Raw genomic sequence first — 18,061 nt, forward strand, 5'->3', positions numbered from 1 at the left:
GAATGTTTGAGAAGCTTTTAAGCTGAAAAGTTTTAAGGGTAATGGCTGTCAAAATTAAAATCAACACCTTTAAATTGACAATAAAATCGTGGGTATGTACACACACGTAAATATCTACCTATCTATATGCATACACATAAGCACACACACACACACACACACACACACACACACGTATATACATAAATTTATGCATGCGTGCGCGTCTGTGTGTGTCTATGTATATATATCAATATCAATCTATATATGTACATACGTATACACATATATAAGTATATATATGTGTACACACACACATGCATATACACAAGAAAACATCAGATACAAAAAGGCCACGGATATACAAGCACAATACATACATGCTCGCGCGAGTGTTAGTCTGTTCTCCCTCACTGGTTTGCTGAAGTGCATAGCCAAAGGCTGGCTAAAAGGAAACAAATGAACAGTGGTTACTAAATCTTGATATCAATTTGCAATGAAATGTTTAATTCTGGTAGGCATATTAGTTGAACCAAATTTTTGTTGGTAGAATATTCTATTTTGTTATAACATTAATATGATGTCTAAAGTGGGGGACTACATTCAACATTTCCCCCTATTATATATATCAATTATATATAGAAATCTGTGCAATGTTACAGATGAATGTTATTTGTACGGTGGAATATGGTCTGTGAAGGAGAGGAAGATGATGGTTATAATCCAAGGTGAAGGTCGTTCGAAAGGAAGGGGCGTGTCTAGTGTAAGCCTATACGTGGACCACAGTATAAAAGGGACCTGATAAGATCGGAGCATCACACTTCATCCACCTCCACCATGTTCACCAAGGTGAGAAACATCACGACAGTAAATATAATTTGTAACAAAAAGATACATTTGTAATATTCGCAATATTTTCCATGATAGGCTGACAAGAAAATATGAAAAGAACTTGAAATATGGTATAATTATTGCGTTCTAGACTGTCATTGCCTTCGCCCTCGTGGCCGTTGCTGCTTCTGCTCCTTCTCAACCAGCCTATGGATATACCCCTCAGCCATCTTATGAAGTAAGTACACTTTAAATCTTAAATCTAAAAATCACATTTATTAATATATATATATATATATATATATATATATATATATATATATATATATAAGACAATCTAGTATCACAAGATTCTAATTCTATGGAACTTTTCCAGGGCCCTGCTAAGTACGATTTCAATTATGCTGTGAAGGACGACTACTCCGGAAACGACTTCGGTCATCAGGAGGCCCGTGATGGCTACGATACTCAGGGTTCTTACTACGTTCTCCTTCCCGACGGTCGTCTGCAGAAGGTGGCTTACACTGTCAACGGCGACTCCGGTTATGTGGCCGAGGTCAGCTACGAGGGTGAGGCCCAATACCCCGAATACAAGCCTGCTTACAACCCAGCCCCTGCATACAAGCCAGCTCCTACCTACGCCTATTGAATATATTTATGATAAATATTTATTAAAATGAGAGTCTACTAACACTTATCTCTTTCACCTGTCAACTTGAATTAGTTAAAAATGGGTGTGTGTACAGTATTCAGTTAGTTTCCAAAGCCAACATCTCAAGATTCTTCAATTCCACGACAAAAGAAATGCACATCTACCTCGAACTCACACCAATCAATATTGCAGGCAAAAATGTTTTAAAAAATATCCCTAGGACATGGCGCTGAGTAGGAATATAGCATAAATAACTGAAATTTCGGGTAATTAAGTCTATAGCATACACTACCACGTGCAGATAGCCATTTCACACTTTCCTAAGTAGGGCAATTCATGTTTGTGAAGCCCCATCATGATATTAAATGAGTGCGCAACTAACCAAAACAATTAAGGGCCCGTTTGAAGCCAAATATACTACCTGTATGTCTTTGCTGACAAAGGTCAGTAGTCAGTACTTAATCTCATTAATTATTTTCTAATCGAGAGTTGTTCGAATAACCTAATTTAATCATAAAGATCATGGGCCTCTCACTTACTTCAGTAGGTCTTGGGTACATTGCATCTTTTGCTGTATGGATTAAAATAACTGTTTTTAAACAACAAAAAACGCCAGTTGTGGGTCCGCTTAAAATATACAATTTTTAACCATTTCTTCTGGCTATCGGCAAGACATATAACCTGTGCAAGGAAATTTCATTATTAACAGTTCAGTGCTGTATCTTGGCGGGCAGGGGCTGAAAGTGGCCAACATTAGTTAAGAACAGTTTCATACTTGCCCTTACTCATTTGGGTTATATATATATATATATATATATATATATATATATATATATATATATTTGTAATATGCCAAGTGTAATTATATACTAAACATGAATTATTATGACAGAAGCGAAACAAAGCATAATGAAATTATATAGCATAGTCCACTAACACCGTATGGAATTCTGTTTCAGGAGAATTTAGGATAGTAGCATTATGTACTAAAATAAGAAAAGGTTGACATTTTCTTAAAAAAAATATAAATCAAAAGGAACTGCATCAAGCGTATACAAACGTTGCTCTAAAAAACTGGCGAAAGGGTTCTTATGCATTCTTTAAAGTTTTGCAAACTATAGAGTAAGAGATGCAGTGCACGAGGTATACATCATGATTATGATTAAAGTTAGACTACCTTGAACAATTTCTATTAAAACACTTAGCCTCTGAGAGTATGTATAGTACAAATGCAAAACCAGTACATTATGGCTTCTCAAACAAGGATTGTGCCATGGAAAGGAATGTGAAATGACCCTCTGCAGTTATTGTCCTATATAAGATATAAATGTCCAAAATAAGGGTTAGGCACTGCTGTGAGAGTGCACCGCAACTTTTATATTTGGTATAAAACATTTCCATCATTGTTATGATTTATACCTACTAATTAGCATACCGCAAGAAGAAGAGAAAGAAGAAACAAGATGATCTTGAGGTGCATTTTTTTGTGATGTATTTGAGGAATATTTAGATGTCGGATTTTGGAACAAACTGTTCATTTTATTCTTATCGACAGTTTTTAGTTATTCAAGTGAACAGGTTAAAGAGACAAGTGTTAGTAGACAGTCATTTTAATAAATATCCATAATTATGAAATGTATTTAGGCGTAGACGGGGGTAGGCTTATAAGAAGGTGCTGGATTGTAGGCAGGCTTGTACTCAGGGTACTGGGCCTCACCCTCGTAGCTGACCTCGGCCACGTAACCAGAGTCGCCGTTGACAGTGTAGGCGACCTTCTGCAGACGACTGTCGGGAAGGAGAACGTAGTAAAAAACCCTGAGTATCGTAACCGTCACGAGCTTCCTGATGACCGAAGTCGTTACCGGAGTAGTGTCCTTCACAGCATAGTTGAAGTCGTACATGGCAGGGGCCTGGAAAAGTTCCATAGAAATAGAATCACGTAATACTAAATTTCTTTAGGGAAAAAATATCCATAAAATTAGGAGCATGCTACACTATACTTATTTATATGTTCTTTATTAAGTTTATTCAGTAGCATATATGATATTTAGATTACCAAAACTGTACTTACCTCATAGGCAGGCTCGGGAAACATATCCATAGGCTGGCTGAGAAGGAGCAGAGGCAGCAGCGGCCACGGGGGCGAGGGAAAAGATAGTCTAGAAAGAAATGAAAATACGAAATTACGAATTCCATTCATCTTTATCATGCACACAAATATGTCACGGTATTATAGAATGTGCTACGATCTTTATTTTATTATTATCATACATATATTTTTTATCATCACTATTAATAGCTGGTAAAATTTTATATAAAGTTTTATATAAATCTGATTTTGGCAGGATGACATTTCTTACCTTAGTGAACATGATTAAAGTAGATGAAGTGTGATGTTCTTATTATTCTCCAAGTCCCTTTTTATACTGTGGTCCAAGACTAGGCTTACAGTAGACACGCCCCTTCTTTCCTTCTGCGCGACCTTCACCTTGGATTATAACCATCATTTCCCCCTCTATAACAGACTATACGGCCACATAAAGCACTATTGATCCTTCGATTACCTATCCTCCAAAAATATGGTTCAATCACTAACGGCCACGATTGTTCTAAATCTGAAATTTACCTTGTTACTGATGTATTATGTAAGGAAGTTTATTGCATAATTCACTTCCACTTAAGCAGTATACTGTATTATAAAGTTTGAGATAAAAATAAATTATTCTGAATCAATGTGGCATCATCACTTCAGCTGTTCTGATATTATTCTGACAACAATTTACTGTTAACATCTTTCAGTCTCATAGCTCCTTAAAAATCATGCTATATGAAAAAGTAAATAGATAAAAAGCATAATGAGTAGTATGATAAACCCCGCACAATATCTTTGAGCAGAATTTTTAATTGTAACAAGAGTAATATAGCTAATTACAGAGAGAAATCTAATGAATATATTTCAAGGGTAAAGACACACAGAAGGAAGGGGCGTGTATACTATAAGCCTACACGCTGATCACAGTTTAAAACGGATTTGGTGATTTATGGGAGCATCTTCTTCATCTGCCACAATGTTCACTAAGGTAACAGATATGTTGTTGCCTCTCTTTCATCAGTTATTATATATTATCTCCTCAGCGTCTGATATCTTATACTTAATCAAGCAATTATAATACTAATTTAATCTCATTAAGCAGTAACTAAATCAAGCAAAAACCTGTTATAGAAAATACTTAACCTATTTTACATATATCATGCAAACGGAAAATTATTCCTACGCTCCACTGGAAATCGATAGTCTTCATCACTGTTGAATCACACTTCCGTAGAGATGAGATCTCTTAAAAGTAATTAATTAATTCCTTACTTTCTGAACTAACTTACTAAAAAAATCTATATGTATTCAATCATATCATTCTCAAAACTTGAAAATCAGATCTATGATTATTTCATTATATAATTCTTACTTCTAAAATTAACTTCATCAAATACAATAATTGGTCCATTATATATCCACACATAAATCTAGAAATAATTCCTAATCCTACTTAATCCACATTATCCATAGCACGTTCCCGTCCACCATGTTCCAGCAAGATAAGGCACTAGATCACTTCAAGCGGGCTTACCAAGATGTGCCACAAAAATGACATGGCTACTGGATGCTACTCCGAAATGTAGTTCGCCGTTGTCTATCGCTAAGCGTCTTTTATTCCCGATATAGGAGCTCATCTGGCCACACCCCTATCAGTTATTATGGATATAATATAATTTATTTTCACTAATTTGAAAGATACCAGCATCAGGACTTTCCTGTGTTCCAGCAAATTTTCAATACTGCATTTATCACTTAAAATTTTTTCTACCTGCCACCCGAGTTATTTTCTTGTTCCAGACTGGTATGTTATGCTACATATTGTGCTCACTTAGAACTACTTGTTGTTTTCGCACTTGTGCCTTCGTTTTTGCTTCTGTTGGTCTGTCACGTGGCGTCACTTTATCACGAAATGTTTTCAACACTTTGGTGCGCCCTTATTTTTTGTATCTGCGTCTTGTCCTGTTGACCATATTTTTTTGTATGGAGTTCGCTTGAGTCGTCGCAATGATATTCCATTTTTGATGTCTCGTCCCGGCTTGTTTGTTTCGGCCGTTCATGTAGCATCCGCTTTGCCCTCATGTTGTTCACATGATAATGCATGCCTTCGTGTGTCTACGACATAAGCAGATCATACCTTACAAGCGATATTGATCGTAGCAAATTAGATTAAACCGATTTTTTTTAGCATAATGAAGAAAGATACAAATAACTCATAATATATTTTTCTCTCTAGACTGTCGTTGCTCTCGCCCTCGTGGCCATTGCTGCCTCTGCTCCTTCTCAACCAGCCTATGGATATGGTCCTCAGCCAAACTATGAGGTAAGTATAAATTTGGATTTTTTTTGTGTGAATAATACATATCCTAAAAGAAAAAAATGTATTGCATAATTCTATTTTTATGCATCTTCCAGATCCCTGCGAAGTACGACTTCAACTATTCCGTGAAGGACGACTACTCCGGCAACGACTTCGGTCACCAGGAAGCTCGCGATGGTTACGATACTCAGTAAGAACTACGTTACCCTTCCCGACGGTCGTCTGCAGAAGGTCGCCTACAATGTCAACGGCGACTCTGGTTACTTGGCCCAGGTCAGCTACGAGGGTGAGGCCCAGTACCCCGAGTACAAGCCTGCCTGCAAACCAGCACCTATCTACGCCAAAATTAAAATCTATACATTATGATGGATATTTATTAAACAGGAAGTCTACTAACACATCTCATTTCCCAGTCTACATATCATTATAAATACAGACATGGATATGTAGCAGAATAAGATAATGACAATGGAGCATCTGTAAAAAATAAAATATGGATCGTATATATATATATATATATATATATATATATATATATATATATATATATATATATATATATATATATATATATGCGCACACACACACACAGAAACACACACATGCATACATACAGAAATATATGTCTGTATACACACGCATATGCATATGAATATATATATATATATATATATATATATATATATATATATATATATATATATATATAATATATATATATATATATATATATATATATATAGGCATTTAAGTAATAGCAGTCTCATCTACAAGATCCCTCATTCTCCTGGGCTTCATCCTCATATCTGATCTCGGTTACGTAACCTGAGTCACCAATGACCTTCTACAGACGACCGTCGGAAAGGAGAACATAGTAAGGATCCTGAGTATTGTAGCCATCACGGGCCTCCTGATGACCGAAGTCGTTGCCGGAGTAGTTTTCCTGCATAATATACATATAGAAACAGATAGATAATTTGTTAGTAAAATTAACTTTTAGATTCCAAAAATTATAATTTACCTAATAACCAGGCTGAAGTGCCATGGGCTAGTTGACAAGGAGCAGGTGCATCAACGGCCACGGGAATGAGGGCAACGACAATCTCCAAAAATGTATGATATTAGGATTTCCTTTCACATTTTATTATGCACAGAATTATCATTGCTGCGGTTATTTTATGTAATTAGCAATATCCTATTATAAATCTAATAATGAGTGTTTATAGTATTTCTTACTGTTTATTTTGGGTAATTAGCAATATGCTATTATAAATCTAGTAATGTAATAATGAGTGTTTACAGTATTTCTTACCGGGGTGAACATGTAGGTAGATGAAATGTTATACTCCTTCTCACCATGTGCTTTGTATACTGTGGTCCACGAGTAGACAATAGTAAAAACGCCCCTTCTTTCCGTGCCACATTTACGCTGAAATACGATCATCATCCACTCCATAATGACTCTATTCCATGTTTACATTGAAAATTTGCGCAACGTTACAGTAGCGGTTTATCATACTGCACATTGTACAAATTTGGTAAGAGAGAGAGAGAGAGAGAGAGAGAGAGAGAGAGAGAGAGAGAGCAGGTTTTTGCAGCCTATTTAGATGTTATTGTATTCGTCTTCTTCTTCTTTAAACGGTAGGTTCATGTCTGAGCCGCCGTGGTCACAGCATGATACTTAATTGTAGTTTTCATGTTGTGATGCTCTTGGAGTGAGTACGTGGTAGGGTCCCCAGTTCCTTTCCACGGAGAGTGCCGGTGGTACCTTTTTAGGTAATTATTCTCTCTATTTATCCGGGCTTGGGACCAGCACTTGACTTGGGCTGGCTAGGCCACCCAGTGGCTAGGTAGGCAATCAAGGTGAAGTTCCTTGCCCAAGGGAACAACGCGCCGATCGGTGACTCGAACCCTCGAATTCAGATTGCCGTCGTGACAGTGTTGAGTCCGACGCTCTAACCATTCGGCCACCGCGGCCTTATTGTATTCGTAGATACTGAAATAACATTCGTATTACTGTGCTCCCCATCAATCTTTATGTAAGTTATATAATTTCATGTTTGTGTCTGCCATTTTATGTAAATTTACAATTCAATATTGTTCATTGCGTTTCTCTTTACTACTCTTATTTTATTTTAGAAAGCAATGTCTATAAATTTGCATTTTTATATGAACACAATGCCATATATGGTTCCATTTTTTCTCTTTGAATTGATAATAAAATCGTGGGTATGTACATACACGTAAATATCTACCTATCTATATGCATACACATTAGCACACACACACACACACACACACATATACATAAATTTATGCATGCGTGCGCGTCTGTGTGTATCTATGTAAATATATATATCAGTATCAATCTATATATGTACATACGTATACACATATATAAGTATATATATGTGTACACACATGCATATACACAGGAAAACATTAGATACAAAAAAGGCCACGGATATACAAGTACAGTACATACATGGGCGCGCGAGCGTTGTTAGTCTGTTCTCCCTCACTGGTTTGCTGAAGTGCATAGCCAAAGGCTGGCTAAAAAGGAACAAAATGAACAGTTTTACTAAATTCTTTATATCAGTTTGCAATGAAATGTTTAATTCTGGTAGGCATATATAGTTGAACCAAATTTTTGTTGGTAGAATATTCTATTTTGTTATAACATTAATATGATAACGTCTTAATTGAGATTACATTCAACATTTTCCTCCTATTATATATAATAATTATATATAGAAATCTGTGCAATGTTACAGATTAATGTAATTTGTGCGGTGGAATATGGTCTGAGAAGGAGAGGAAGATAATGGTTGTAATCCAAGGTGAAGGTCGTTCGAAAGGAAGGGGCGTGTCTAGTGTAAACCTATACGTGGACCACAGTATAAAAGGGACCTGATAAGATTGGAGCATGACACGTCATCTACCTCCACCATGTTCACCAAGGTAAGAAACATCAGGACAGTAAATATAATTTGTAACCAAAGGGATACATTTGTAATATTCGCAATATTTTCCATGATAGGCTGACAAGAAAATATGAAAAGAACTTGAAATATGGTATAATTATTGCGTTCTAGACTGTCATTGCCTTCGCCCTCGTGGCCGTTGCTGCTTCTGCTCCTTCTCAACCAGCCTATGGATATACCCCTCAGCCATCTTATGAAGTAAGTACACTTTAAATCTTAAATCTGAAAATCACATTTATTACATTTATATATTTAAGACAATTTAGTATCACAAGATTCTAATTCTATGAAACTTTTCCAGGGCCCTGCTAAGTACGATTTCAATTATGCTGTGAAAGACGACTACTCTGGAAACGACTTCGGTCACCAGGAGGCTCGTGATGGCTACGATACTCAGGGTTCTTACTACGTTCTCCTTCCCGACGGTCGTCTGCAGAAAGTGGCTTACACTGTCAATGGCGACTCCGGTTATGTGGCCGAGGTCAGCTACGAGGGTGAGGCCCAATACCCCGAGTATAAGCCTGCTTACAACCCAGCCCCTGAATACAAGCCAGCTCCTACCTACGCCTATTAAATATATTTATGATGATTATTTATTAAAATGAGAGTCTACTAACACTTATCTCTTTCACCTGTCAACTTGAATTAGTTAAAAGTGGGGATGTGTACAAGTATTCGGTTAATTTCCAAAGCCAACATCTAAAGATTCTTCAACTACGCGACAAAAGAAATGTACATCTTACCTCGAACTCACACCATCAATATTGCAGGCAAAATGTTCTTAAAAATACCCCTAGGACATGGCACTGAGTAGGAATATAGCATTATAGTAACTGAGATTTCGGGTAATTAAGTCTGTAACATACTCTACTGCGTGCAGATAGCCATTTCACACTTTCCTAAGTAAGGTGTAAGGGTATCTGTGGGAGGGGGCCTCTCATGAATGCATTATCTAAGTGATATTGCCCGTGAAGCGGGTTGAGAGTATAAGGCCCTGGACAGGTGGGCCCTGTTTACCCCATAAAAAAAATAAACAAAAAGTATTTGGGTTCCCTTATAAGCCTTCAAGGAAGTGTGGGCGTCTATAAGGTAGAGTGGTGATGCCTTAAAAAACCCTCATATACTTGAGTTATCTACTCACACCCAGCTTTCACAAAGGCAAGTCATGAGGTTAGATACAACCTTTTCTCCGGTTCGACGCCATCTCACTGTACGATCCATGGAGGACACACAAAACACACGTTTTATACGCGAGGGGAAACAAAGAAATACAAAGTTTCGAATAAAAACAAATATTTACAATACAATTTGTTTGGAAAATGATAGAAAACACATTATAAAAGTAGTAAAAAGTAAAACTGAATTATAAAAATCACAAATAATAAAACTGAAAAGATAAAACTAACAAAAAAATAATTATGGCAGAAGCATTGCACAAAAAAAAAAAAAAAAAATCATAGGCAGTCCTCTAAATTCATTAAAATAATTAAAAATATAACTAAACATAATGTGGGGTATAAAATCAATGCTCAATAGCCAAAAGAAAAAGGTAATATAACCAAAAATATTTGTAATTTCAACTCGAAATAACAAACAAACAAACAAGCAAACAGAGCTTCTAATGGCTCTCGAAATAAACTATAAAATGAGCAGCTAAAAGAAAATGCATTATAGAAACAAGAAAAGTAAAAGCATGTTTAGCAAATAAATTAAATTTAAAATCAAAGAAAAGCGGCACTCTAGAAAAGAATAAGAATAGCTTCTAAAAGCTCCGATAAATAATTAAAAAAGGAGACGTTAACATTGCAACAGAAATGAAAGAATTACGTTAAAATGGATAATATTTAAATCAAGTCTCAATCTAATGGCCAGAGTGAACATGAAAAAAAGGCATAAAGTATGGGGAGTGACAGCCGATCCGTATGTCGTATGTCCTCCAGGATCTTTATACTTTCCTGTGGCCAGGATTTAGGGCAGGATGTAGGTTAAACAAGGAATAGCCCGAGGTAAAAGGGAACAGGGACAAGGCTGAGGGCAGAGGAAAATGAGTGGAAAAAGAAGGAATGAGAAAAAAAGAAAACATCACTGGATAGGCATGGAGTCTAGATCTAGGTAGTCTGAGAGGAAATCTTGGAGTATAAGGCAAAGATACAGAATAGGAAAGTAAGCAGACAGTATAGAATATGAGAATAGGGAAAAAAGAACACCTGAAGTAAGATAAAAAAGAAGAAGAAAAAAATAGATCCTAGGCCGGGCTAGCAAGGAAAAATAAACCCACAAAACTTCTGAAAGACGGGTTGTAGGAGAGGGAAAGTAAGACACTCAGAAGCTAGGAGAAGCAAAGTAAGAGACACAGAAGCTAGGAGAGGGAAAGGAAGAGACACAGAAGCTAGGAGAGGGAAAGGAAGAGACACAGAAGCTAGGAGAGGGAAAGGAAGAGACAGAAGTTAGGAGAGGGGAAGGAAGAGACACAGAAGCTAGGAGAGGGAAAGGAAGATTGATTGATTGATTATTTAAGATTATCTGCCGCGTCAACAGCTAAGGTCATTAGCGGCGAATACCTTGTTAAACAGAAATATTAAAATGTTTAAAACTTTAAAAATCTGTCAATAGATATCTTATAAATAACAATAAACAAATTAAAAATCAAAGCATAAATATTATACTCTAAGTGTATAAAATTATTGCATAAACATTATGCATAATTAAATTTTATTAAAAATATTAGTCTCCCTAAGGAAACTAATAAGACCCTCTATGTCACAATCCTCCCCCAATACATTCTTCAGTGTATATGGGGGAGACAAGTACATACGTCCTTTGGTCTGAGAATATTGCACATCTTTCCACTACATGTGCGATTGTTAAGGGCTTTTGGCATCCCTCACAAAGTGCCTGATTTTTAGCCATCATCGGCCCATGAGTCAGTCTTGTGTGCCCGATTCTTAGCCTTGTTAATGCAACTTCCACTTTTCGGTTGGGATGGATGCTAGTCACCCAACTGCCAAGGTCATCTCTAATCTCTCGCAGTTTATTTCTGGAGATATGCCTCCATTGTTCCTTCCATTTATCGCGAAGACAACTCCTGATGCTGGGTTTCAGGTCGGTGTGTGGGAGAGGAAAACGAGCATCACAAGGCTGAGCGGCAGCTGCCTTAGCCTTCTGATCAGCTCGCTCATTCCCACTGACACCAACATGCGCTGGCACCCAACACAGAGTTATCTTTTTACGTGTTGACATCAGTGCAAGCCAATCTTGAACCTCCCTCACTACTGGATGTGATGAGTTTAAGCTCTTGATTGCTTGCAAGGCACTACGAGAGTCACAATATATCACAATAGAATGGTTCATAAGATCTCTAGTCATCTTAACTGCTGCAAGGATGGCATGTAACTCTGCAGTGAAGATCGAGGCTGCTAGAGAAAGGACTGCCAGATGCAGTCTTCCTTCTGCTCACTGCTGCAAAGCCCACACCATTTTCAGATTTCGAACCATCTGTATATATTGCGTCCGATCCTTGGTACTTAGAAATGTGCTGAAGAAATCTCTCTCTGACTTCTGCTTCAGATCTCTCCCCTTTCCCAATTCCGACCAAATCCAGCTCGACTTGATTAGTCCAAGGGGGGAATTGGGGAATTCCAACAGCCAGAACCTTAGTGAGACTTAAATTAAGTTCTTCTACAAGATTCCTCATTCTCCTACCATAGGATCGGCTATCCTCAAGGGGGTTGAAAACCAATCTGGATGTAGGAGATCCCGGAATCCTTTGTAGTCTCGTATAGTAAATCAGGTTCATGTAGTCCCCGGTGTAATGAAAGAGGTGGTTCTCCACTCTCAGCATACAGGGACCTCCACAGGTGAAGACCTGAAAGCCCCAGTACAGATTCTGAGAGCTTCATTATGAACCGAGTCCAACATCCGGAGAACAGTGGGAGTTGCAGATGAATAAGCTTCACATCCATAGTCAAGCTTACTACGAATAAGTGCTCGGTAAAGCCGTAGAAGCGTTTGTGCGGTCTGCACCCCAAGATAAATGTGAAAGAACCCGCAAAATACTAAGTGCTTTTGTAGGCTCACTTTTAACTGTTTGATGTGAGGCACCCATGTAAGTCTTGAGTCAAAAATTAGACCCAAGTACTTCACCTCTTGGACAAATTGCAGTGGGTTTGCTCCTAAATAGAGGGAAGGATGGAACTTTCCTCGTTTGTGGAAATGTACAGCCATGGTCTTGCTTTGAGAAAATTTGAACCCATGATATGTTGCCCACTGTACAACCTGATTTATTGCAGTCTGCATGCGTCCTTGCACATCCTGTAAGCTTCCTCCTGAGCAGTACAGTGTAAAGTCATCCACATACAGATTACATGAGACAGCACTTGGAACAACCTTTATAATGTCATTTATAGCAATGGCAAACAAGGTCACACTTAAGACACTCCCTTGTGGGACCCCTTCCAGCTGGTCTTCCAGGTTAGAGAAACTGTTTCCCACCCGAACTCTAAATTTCCTGTTAGCAAGGAAGCTTTGTATGAAGGTAGGTAATGCTCCTCTTAAACCAATGTCATACAGCTTCATGAGTATGCCATGCTTCCAAGTAGTATCATAAGCCTTTTCAAGGTCAAAGAAGACTGCTAACATGTGACGTCGCTGTGCAAAGGAATTCTGTTATAGCAGTTTCCATCCTCACAAGTGCATCTGTGGTCGATCTCAATTTTCTAAAGCCATATTGATATGGGGTCAGCACGTTTTCTTTTTCTAGCAGCCATGTCAACCTGAAGTTTACCATTTTCTCCATCAGCTTGCAGATGCAGCTGGTGAGAGAAATTGGTCTGTAATTTCCTGGTGTGGAAGTATCTTTGCCAGGTTTAGGAACAGGAATGATTATAGCCTCTTTCCATGTGGATGGCACTGTGCCCTCCCTATAGATCCTATTGAACAAGTCCAACAGGAACTTCTGGGAACTCTCCGGTAAGTGAGATATCATTTGATATGGAATATCGTCACTTCCTGGGGCAGTCTTACGGCAGAGCTGCAAAGCAGAGTCCATCTCCTTGCGCAAAAAATGGCAAGTTGTATGGAAGTTCTGCTGCATTCCTACTGAAGAACGACACTGGGTGTTGTTCCTGTTCAGCACGAAGAGTGGAGAATCGAGCAGTGTAAGATGCTCCAGAGGAGATCTCTGCCATGGATTTAGCTAGCTCATTAGCAATCTTTTTTGTCTGTGATGATTATGCCATCTATCTTCAGAGCAGGTTGTGATATGGATGTGCTCTTTCCAGCAATCTTACGCACCTTGTCCCACACCCATGCTAAGGGGGTTCGAGGAACATACTGTCTCCACGACGTCCGTCTAGCCTCCTTTAGCACGCGCCTGGCCTTGGCTCGGGTCTTTTTGTAACTGATCAAGGTTACAATGCTGGGGCGTCGTTTCAACTGCCTTAATGCAGCTTTCCTTGCTCTGACAGCTTGTTGGCATTCATCAGACCACCATGGTACTGGAGGTCGACGGTACTGTCCGCTACTTTTGGGAATGGATGCTTCTGCTGCAAGGTGAATTCGTGATGTGAAGTGATTAACAGCATCTTGAACACACTGGAAATCATTAACAGATCCTTGCAATACTGCAGTTGATCTAAAAAGATTCCAGTCTGCATGTTCAAGTCGCCATCTCTGCACTCCATTGACTGGAATACCATTCACCTCCTCCAAAATTATTGGAAAATGGTCGCTTCCATGTAAGTCTTCCATGACCTGCCAAGTGAAGTTCAACTGTGAATCAGGTGAACCTATTGATAGGTCTATATTGGAGAATGTCCCAGTTTGAACTTGGAAATGTGTGGGAGTGTCACTGTTCAGTAAAACTGCATCTGCTCTTAAGAACAAGGACTCCAAGGCCCTTCCTCGAGGGTTGCACAAAGTGTCTCCCCAGAGGTGATGCCGACCATTGAAATCTCCCAAGAGTAGAAATGGATGTGGCAACTGCCCAAGTAGATCTTCCAAATCATTTATGTTGAGATTATGTGGAGGAAGGTAGATGGATGCAACAGTGTAAGGTCGTGTCAAGCCTATTCTCACAGCCTTCACCTGCAGTGTTGTCTGCAGGTGGATGGCCTGGAAGGGAATATCATGACGTACCATTACTGCTACTCCTCCATGAGGTCCATTGTCAAAGGTTTCATAATGGGCTTGAACTTGAAATCCTCTCAGGAAAATGGGACGATTTTCCCTGGTCATAATCTCTTGTAGGCATACACCAAACTGGGTCCATGAAGCTATCAGATGTTGCAGTTCTTCCCATTTTGCATGAATTCCTTGACAGTTCCATTGGATTAGGGTATCCAGTTCTTTAGATTATTTCTTCATAAGGTGTTTGGCAGCACCTGTGGTCAAGGTTTGCCTCACACCTTTAGGCTGTCCCTTTCCAGGATCCTGGGAGTACCTTTTTTAATGGCTGTTTACCTGTGGAACTAGTTTCCACAGGTTTCCCTTGGACAGGTCAGGATTTCTTTGCCTAGGCAAAGGACGGGCCTGAGCCTTTGCTTCAGGGGCATTCTGTCTAGCAGCGGAGGCCCCTGTGGATTTTGTTGCAGCTGGAGCTGTCACCGTTGAGGCCTCTGGAGCCTTGCCTGATGGCTCCAAAGACCTTACTTTGGGAGGAGGAGTCTCCTCAATAGACCCCTCACTCCTACTCCGTTTTCTGGTGGAACAACTCACCAGAGGCAGTGTCAGCAATTTGGGACTGAGGTTTAGAGGAAATGGCAGAGTGTGTGTTGTAAGAAGCATTGGAGGGCAAGGGTTGGTGGGAAGGAGGATGGGCTAGAACCGAAGCAAAGGACCTACCTGGCTGTGCAAACAGCATACGGGCACGTCGCTTTGCCTCTGGAAAACTAACTTTCTCCTTGCTCCTTATTACCAATACTTCCTTTTCAAATTTGTACCTTTTACATTGCTTTGAAGAAGCTTCATGAGCTTCTTTGCAGTGGTAACAGCATATTGGACCTGGACAGTTGTCATCTCCTTGATGACCTGTTGTACCACACTTTACACATACTCTTGGTTGTCCATTTTCTTTAAAACGGCAAGAGTTGGCTCCATGCCCATAACCTTGGCAGTGGAAGCACCGCATAGGGTTGGGCACATATGGCTTTACCTTGAGGTGGTACCATGCTAACTTAACCGATTCTGGAAGGACTAATGTGTTAAAAGTTAGAAGAAGAGCTGGTGTCGACTGTTCCAAACCATCAACTTTCTTCCTAAAACGTTTTACTGCCACTACATTAAAATTCTCTAGTTCCTCTAACAGTTTCTCCTCAGAATACCTCATCAGGTCTCGGGAAAAGACAATTCCCTTACACTGATTGAGGGTTTTGTGAGGAGAGCATGAAACTTGAGCCCCAGGAATGTTACATATTGCACGCAGACGGTCACTCTCGTCTGGTGACGAAACCTCAACTATCAGGCTACCATCTCGCTGTGGGGTGATACGAGGATCACGTTGACATACTTCAACTATTTTCCGATGAACCTCAAAGATGTCAAGATCCATGATTGATACACCATCAATGGTCTTCACTACCAGGTACTTACTATATGAAATGCTTTCATATTTACCAGGTAAGATCTCCTTAGTGGATTGAGGAGGACTTTTCCCCTTCTTACCTGGTTTGGGAGCCCGGGAACCATTACGATTCCCATTCTTGCCCTTTGGAAACTGAAAAGGTTCCAGAGTGACGTGTGATTTTCCAGAGAGAATGGTCGAGGGATTGCGCAGGTCGTCAGGGAGAGAGCTAGATCTTTGTAAATTTGTAGTACTCATACAAATTTGAATTCATTTCCTCACCCCCCCACCCACCATGGAGTCCAACGAGGGGAAGCTATAGTTGGGTTCAAAATCTCCCAACAGCCACAGGGGTAATGAGGAAATATACGCAGCCACTATCACAGTACTGATGGCAGTCGCGGGACCTATGCGCTACCGACTGAATAGTGCCTGCTTGACCCTAGCCATATTTGACCAGCCGATTGACTTGACCGGGCCTTGATCAAGCCACCCGTCTAACCAGAATAAAGGACCAAAGAGGTGTGTTGCTAGCTGCAGGGCGCAGCGTGCAGCATCGCTCAACCTCCAGGACTCCTGTCTCCTGGTAATACGGGATGCCACGCACGGCAAACACACGTGGGAGGTTTCTCCTAGTCCAAGATGGAATGAACCAGGGGTGGGTACACCATCCCCTCTCATAGGCCTTGGTGCACCAGGAAGCAATTTTGTCTCATCCCTCACTGGTGACCCCTCCAGTATGGGTAGCCCTCTGGTCCGGCTCACCAGATCATTGGGACCTCAAGCCCCCCCACCGCGGCAAGGCGGCTTCCGTTAGGGGGGAGGGAAAGGAAGAGACACAGAAGCTAGGAGAGGGAAAGGAAGAGACACAGAAGCTAGGAGAGGGAAAGGAAGAGACAGAAGCTAGGAGAGGGAAAGTAAGAGACACAGAAGCTAGGAGAGGGAAAGGAAGAGACATAGAAGCTAGGAGAGGGAAAGGAAGAGACACAGAAGCTAGGAGAGGGAAAGGAAGAGACAGAAGCTAGGAGAGGGAAAGGAAGAGACACAGAAGCTAGGAGAGGGAAAGGAAAAGAACACCTGAAGTAAGATAAAAAAGAAGAAGAAAAAAATAGATCCTAGGCCGGGCTAGCAAGGAAAAATAAACCCACAAAACTTCTGAAAGAAGGGTTGTAGGAGAGGGAAAGTAAGAGACACAACAGCTAGGAGAAGCAAAGTAAGAGACACAGAAGCTAGGAGAGGGAAAAGAAGAGACACAGAAGCTAGGAGAGGGAAAGAAAGAGGGACACAGAAGCTAGGAGAGGGAAAGGAAGAGACACAGAAGCTAGGAGAGGGAAAGGAAGAGACACAGAAGCTAGGAGAGGAAATGTAAGAGACACAGAAGCTAGGAGAGGGAAAGGAAGAGACACAGAAGCTAGGAGAGGGAAAGGAAGAGACACAGAAGCTAGGAGAGGGAAAGTAAGAGACACAGAAGTTAGGAGAGGGAAAGTAAGAGATACAGCAGCTAGGAGAGGGAAAGGAAGAGACACAGAAGCTAGGAGGGGAAAAAGAGATAAGGGAAATAGGAGACGGAAAGGGAAAAGACATAGAAGCAGGGAGGGAAAAAAGAGACAGAAAAACTAGGGGAAAGGGAAAGGGAAGAGGACAC

At 40.0% G+C, this 18,061-nt stretch overlaps 3 protein-coding genes across 4 annotated transcripts in view; 2 read left to right on the forward strand and 1 right to left on the reverse strand.

Annotated features, from left to right (window-relative positions):
• LOC119595902 (cuticle protein 7-like) overlaps nucleotides 1–1,501 on the forward strand; it is a 3,580-nt gene extending 2,079 nt beyond the window's left edge. Inside the window, exons 1-3 of one of the 2 annotated variants that reach the window (XM_037945106.1) lie at nucleotides 802–828; nucleotides 962–1,048; nucleotides 1,187–1,501. In XM_037945106.1, coding sequence (XP_037801034.1) covers nucleotides 817–828; nucleotides 962–1,048; nucleotides 1,187–1,459 — 372 coding nt within the window. In that variant the 5' untranslated portion in view covers nucleotides 802–816 and the 3' untranslated portion in view covers nucleotides 1,460–1,501. Of the gene's footprint in view, nucleotides 1–801; nucleotides 829–961; nucleotides 1,049–1,186 lie in introns of those variants that run through there. The other variant, XM_037945108.1, reaches the window with a different exon arrangement.
• Nucleotides 1–3,834, reverse strand: part of LOC119595928 (cuticle protein 7-like) — a 12,169-nt gene extending 8,335 nt beyond the window's left edge. Inside the window, exon 1 of the mRNA XM_037945109.1 lies at nucleotides 3,823–3,834. Coding sequence (XP_037801037.1) covers nucleotides 3,823–3,834 — 12 coding nt within the window. The remainder of the gene's footprint in view (nucleotides 1–3,822) is intronic.
• Nucleotides 3,835–8,814: 4,980 nt separating this feature from the next.
• Nucleotides 8,815–9,474, forward strand: LOC119595976 (cuticle protein 7-like). Its single transcript, XM_037945112.1, has 3 exons — nucleotides 8,815–8,835; nucleotides 8,970–9,056; nucleotides 9,160–9,474. The coding sequence occupies exons 1-3, from the start codon at nucleotides 8,824–8,826 to the stop codon at nucleotides 9,430–9,432; spliced, it is 372 nt and encodes a 123-aa protein (XP_037801040.1). The 5' UTR covers nucleotides 8,815–8,823; the 3' UTR covers nucleotides 9,433–9,474.
• Nucleotides 9,475–18,061: the final 8,587 nt, after the last annotated feature.

This window comes from Penaeus monodon, chromosome 3 (assembly GCF_015228065.2).
Source record: "Penaeus monodon isolate SGIC_2016 chromosome 3, NSTDA_Pmon_1, whole genome shotgun sequence".
Lineage (NCBI taxonomy): Eukaryota > Metazoa > Arthropoda > Malacostraca > Decapoda > Penaeidae > Penaeus > Penaeus monodon.